General features: G+C 31.6%; 1 protein-coding gene across 2 annotated transcripts in view; it reads left to right on the top strand.

Annotated features, from left to right (window-relative positions):
- Positions 1-2,429: 2,429 nt before the first annotated feature.
- Positions 2,430-6,000, top strand: part of LOC111048118 (glycosyltransferase 25 family member) — a 223,260-nt gene continuing 219,689 nt past the window's right edge. For both annotated transcript variants that reach the window (XM_039430825.1, XM_039430824.1), the window contains exons 1-2: positions 2,430-2,732; positions 3,991-4,222. In XM_039430825.1, coding sequence (XP_039286759.1) covers positions 2,506-2,732; positions 3,991-4,222 — 459 coding nt within the window. In that variant the 5' untranslated portion in view covers positions 2,430-2,505. The remainder of the gene's footprint in view (positions 2,733-3,990; positions 4,223-6,000) is intronic.

Genomic DNA, 6,000 nt, shown 5'->3' with positions numbered 1-6,000 from the left:
AAAACGAAGTTCAAAACTATGGTTTTCCTGAACATATGTTTTTGAGATAATTTCTTTGATGCAGCTGTTTCACATTCACCATTATAAATTATACAGAGTTTGTGAAAATAAAAATATTTATTGATTACCAAAACAATAATATTACGGTATTATATTAATGATGATAATTAATTATTAAAACAATAGTTTTATTATATCAATAATAATAATAATATTATTAAACATATTTATCAATAAATTATCAGAATAATATTATCGAGGTTGAGTGGAATAGGTAGAAAGCAATAATAGAACAGATGTTCTTTTTTGAATTTCTATCATATTATTTTGTTATTTCCAATGATTACAACATATGTTAGAATATCACATGTCAATAAATAAATTATCTCATTTCCATATGGCACTCACCTTACCATGTTCATAACCTTACTTAATAGGATCCTTTTTCATCCTTTGAAACCCTTAGAGGCAAAATATCTCAAAATTCGTTCTTAGTGCGCGTCTAGCATGTTTGAAGAATATTTGTGCAAAGTTTCAAGTCTGTAGGACAATTAGTTTGAGCTGTAGTGTGATTTTACATCAAAATTTTCGAAAAATGCCCTCTCCTGGACCCCCCTGTGCTCCTGATCGAAATTTTTCTGCATAGATATAATTTTTTTCGTAGCTGAACAAAAAAGTTCCTCATGACTTTGCTGTGAAATGAGCGGTTCAAAAGTACAAAATTTTGGGGGGGCCCCAGCTCCCTCAGGGGGGCAAATTTCTGAAAATCCTTTCTTAGTGGATGTTTTCAGGCTACCATAAACAATCGTGCAAAATTTCAAGTTTTTAGGCTCAGTAGTTTGGGCTGTGGTGTGATTTCAGTCTGTCGGGGCTTAGCCTTTTATAAGTATATAGAGAGAAGAAGACGAGAAGAAGAAGAAGATAAATCAGCTGACAAGTAATTACACAGATGTGTGGAGAAGCCAGTCTATTGCTGTATTTACACTAGTAGTTCTGTGAACAGTAGACCTCACGCAGAATTCTCATCTACAAGTACCAGATGTCAACTGTTTAAAAAGTTAACAAATTCAGTTCACGTTTGAATTTGTAGGCTATTCCATATGATATAATTCATCCAGTTCCGTGATTCTTCCCAAAATGAATAATTTTAAATGAATTAATTAAAACCGATCTTTCTATCTGATGAAAATTAATTTTTTAGAATCAAAATATTATAATTTCTCCAGCATTATTTAGTTCATTTGCTTATTTTAATTCACCTATTAAATTAGTTTTTTCGAATGTGAGAATATCGATACTGATGATGGGCACGCCTAATAATACTATGAATGCAAAACAAAATATTGAGACCAACGACCTTAAAAAGCTGCGATTAGACCAAATTTATTAAAATAATGTTAATAACTCAATCCTTTTAGATTATATTAGATTGAATATAACTTATCATACACATGATGAACATAAATTTATTATGTGTTTGTCAACTTCCGTTCAATCTAATAGAATCTATAAGGATTAAGTTATAACCATCTGGTTAATAACTTTGGTGTAGACCCAGCTTAAAGATTCATACCTCTTTAATGTCTTTGATTGAAACTATAGACCTTATACAAATACAGTAATAGACTGGCTTCTCCACACATCTGTGTAATCACTTGTCAGCTGATTTATGATGAATAATTCTATAGTCTGATTTTTACTCTAATAATATGGCGTATGAAGGAGGCTCCTTTTTCCTTTTATATTATCCTTGAAATGCAAAATTTCCAAAAACCATGTATATACGTTGACGCGCAATTTAAAAAGGAACATACCTGTCAAATTTCATGAAAATCTATTACCGCGTTTCGCCGTAAATGCGCAACATATAAATATATAAACATTAAGAGAAATGCCAAACCGTCGATTTGAATCTTAGACCTCACTTCGTTCGGTCAATTAGGTATATAGTTTCAATCAGGTACTTGTGGATGAGATTACCGTGTGAGGTCTACTGTTCACAGACCTACTATTAATTCTATAGTCTGATTTTTACTCTAATATTGGCGTATGAGAGAGGCTTCTTTTTCCTTTTATACTATCCTTGAAATGCAAAATTTCCAAAAAAAAACTTGTAAATGTCGACGCGCAATTAAAAAAGGAACATACCTGTCAAATTTCATGAAAATCTATTACCACGTTTCGCCGTAAATGCGCAACATATAAACATTTAAAGATTTAAACATTAAGAGAAATGCCAAACTTTTGACTTGAATCTTAGACATCACTTTGCTCGGCCAATTATCAATATTATCTTCTATCTTTCCTCTATGGTGATACTTGATAGAAACTTTGTATCGATGTTAGAGACTTACAGGTATCAATGAAGTAGAATGTCGATTGTTTTTAAACATCGACTGCTATGACTATAATTTTTATCGATCAATTATTGTCAATGTCAAGCTTCTACTTCTACATAACCTAAAAATTTTAAATTTATCCCAAAAGTATATTAAGCATGTTAGCATGACGGGCTTTCAATTTTTATTATCTTTGTTTTTCTGTATAGTGATTGACAATTTTAAAAATGCTTCAAGTGAAGTTTATTCTAGTGAAGAGTTTGTAGAATTCAATAGATACAAGGAACCTACAGTATTTATTGCTATTTTAGTAAGGAATAAAGCTCAGACTTTACCGTTCTTTCTAACTTGTTTGGAAAGATTGAAATATTCTAAAAGTCGCATTCATTTGTGGTGAGTAAAAATTATAATATTATTTAAAGAGATCAATAGGCTATACTGTGTTTCATGAATTAAAAAATGAATCATTAGCCTACTGAGCTCAAAATTCAACTTCAAATAGTAACAGTGTTTGAAATTCAAATATCGCGTCAGTTTATGTTGTGGACCTATTCAGGCTACCATTATCAATGATCAACTGTAAAACAATGGCCAATTCATATCTTTAAGCCTTTAAAAGGAATATTTTCCTGTACGGTAGTTACTATATTTTACTTACATTTATTATTTGAATAAAGATGTAAAACAATATTATAGTAGTATTAGGAAATTTGAGTTTATCTTTAAAGAACTGATAAACTAGCTCTATCTAGATCTATATAATTTTATGATCAACGATAAAACCTTGTTTTTTCTCCTCTAATCTGTAATGTGAACAAGATCAATTATTTTTGCATAAGAGTAAAGGTAATCTTTGATCTAGAGAATAAAACATAAATAAAGCTTATATATTATGTTGCTAGCTTTAGTAAGCATTTACTTTTGTAGAAATAGCCTATTGTGCAATTTAATAGTGCGCTGTCTATTATCCGTTGTTAATAGGCTATTTGCACTTATGAAGTTACCTTGGTAAAGTATTCCTTTTAAAATGGGGTTAGTCTTTAGTATAGTCTTTCTATAAATAATGAATGAAGTGTAAAGTTTCAAGAAAAACTTTGCTTTCTTGAAAAAATATTTTAAATTTCAAAGTTTAATTTATTCACCAATAATACCATACAATGTATCCACAGAGATGTTGACTTAGCATTTGACTGTGATTGGTATACAAACATAAAATAAGTCAAAAGTCAGCATCTGCCTAGAAGTGAAAGTTAAAAACATAATACTCTCCAGGTTGTTGAAGTATTTTAGGAATTTTGCAACTATAATTGGTGTATAATGTACTTGTCTCTGTCTCCTACAGTCAATGAATTGGAATTGGTAGGCTATTCATGTGGTCTTTACTCATTTTATTCCATAATTCGTCCTTTGTATGGTCTACATGGATGATTTTATATAGCTCCTGATATATATGTTTTATATTAACATAAAAATGACTTAATCAACCCAGAAATATCCACGCCAATCATGAAGAAACTGGAAATTCTGAGCCAAATCTACTTTCAACTAAGCCTAGCATAGTCGACTTACTGAACACTATATAAAAATAAATCATTGTTGAAAAATGTATCTTCCATCATAAACTGTATTTGATGAATCATTCAATTTGCAGGATAAGAAGTGATCACAATGAGGACAAATCAATAGAGATACTGCAGGAATGGTTAGCAGAATGGGCAGCTCATTACCATGGAGTGGATGCTGAGTTCTCAAGCTCGCCACCATACCGGTTGCCTGAAGAGAATGGACCTGCACACTGGCCTCTCTCTCGCTACTCGCATATTATCAGCCTCAGGGAAAAGGCATTGAATGCTGCTCGAAATATGTGGGCTGATTTTGTTTGGGTAACCAACTTTTTCATATTCTATTTATATATTTCGAATCTGAAGAAAAAGTAACCTAGACTGTTCTAAAACGAGTGACTCAATTTTAAATTAGGCGTACCCAGTTCTATCTCTTATAGGAAATTACGAAGATAATAAAGAAAATTGATCACAAAATAGAAATAGGGACCAAACTTATCACAAATTTTCCATGAGCTCGCTTCGAGCGAGTAACATCTAAATGGAAGTAAAATCCAACCCGAAAATTTATCTAGTTTCTTCTGTGCTTCTTGTACTACTACTGCTGCTGATAAGGCTATTATGTCTAAGTTACCTGACATTACGCAGTCTAATTCTCCATTGGGACGATTCTGATTCACACCAAAGAAATTATTTGTTTCCCATTTACCTTGTTACATATATGAATTTAGAAACATAATGATAGCGGCAGACAGTTCTGGCACAGGTCATATGGAGTATTACTGATTCACAAAGTTTCTTCCTTTGTGAGAATTTTCATTTGCATTTTAAATTATTTTATGGTTGGTTCTGAGAGACGAGCCATAACACAGAGAGCGTGAGAGTGGTTCTTGCAGTATCAAAACTGATTCACCGCAGCCCCCTAACTACTTTGTCATAGACTGAACTGAATAATCATAGTATGTGATTCAGTTTGAAATTCAAGAATAATTAAATTATTGTGTAGTTATATCAGAGACAAGTCTGACAATTATATCAGGTCTGTCTTGGAACTGTCTCCTCGAGCTACTGCCGCCATCATTCTGTTCTTAAGCTCATAGATGTAACAAAGTAAATGGGGAACATAAATAATTTCTTTGGTGTAAATCAGAATCGTCCTCATGAAGAAGACTGTGTAGTGTGTAATGTCAGGTAACTTTCATGAACAGAATAGCCTAACAGCAGCAGGAGAAGTAGCATAATAGTATTTAAACAGTATCTTCACTCTATAATTATATTTAGGAGACTAACAATTAACAGCGGACATCAGTTTTATAGACACACACAAGGGCAAAGGTTATGTTATTGTTGTCTCTCCTATCGATAAACTGTATTTCCTGTAATATGGTCAAATATTACTGTTAGAAATCAATCAATATTTCTTATTCACCCATTAATATTTACATTTTTTCTGAAGTTTTGAACTGGTATAATCTAACATGTAGTTACATGAAATTCCAATGTCACAATATGAGTTGTAAAGTCTCGACGAGTTTCAATGAATGGGCTCAATCTTCAGCTTGTATGTTACAATTCCGTCATAATCAACTTTATTCTGTTAATTTTGGTATTTAGAGCTATCATTTTTTGTATACATAATCCTCCAGTAGGCCTAGATGTTAATCGTGTATATAAATAGCACGTGTGGGTCACACATTCGAAAATTCACTAAATCCAAACTTCCAATATCAGCTCATTTTCTATATTATTTGTCTTTTGTTCAAATTTCATTAGATTATAAGCATATCCATCTCGTATGAGGTGGTTCTAAATTCAGATTTATTAGAATCAAAAATTAGTATTGGCTATTGGTTCCATCTACTATGTAGTACCAACTATTTTGCACTTCAAGATAACTCAGGAATCAAGGAGAGTGGTAGATTGAATCAAATTAGATTAGAGTCATTTATTCACGTAAGTTGAAATATATTCTGGCTTATACACCAATTCACAATAAATGACAGTATAGCTAATTTATTATTCAAGAAATTTACAAATTGAGAAAAATTATTAATCACAATGAAGATGGAATGTAATTTGAATAACAATAATATAATATT

This window comes from Nilaparvata lugens, chromosome 6 (genome assembly GCF_014356525.2).
Source record: "Nilaparvata lugens isolate BPH chromosome 6, ASM1435652v1, whole genome shotgun sequence".
Taxonomy (NCBI): Eukaryota; Metazoa; Arthropoda; class Insecta; order Hemiptera; family Delphacidae; genus Nilaparvata; species Nilaparvata lugens.
The sequence above is the reverse complement of the archived record's forward strand: the minus strand, read 5'-3'. Positions and strand labels throughout refer to the sequence as shown.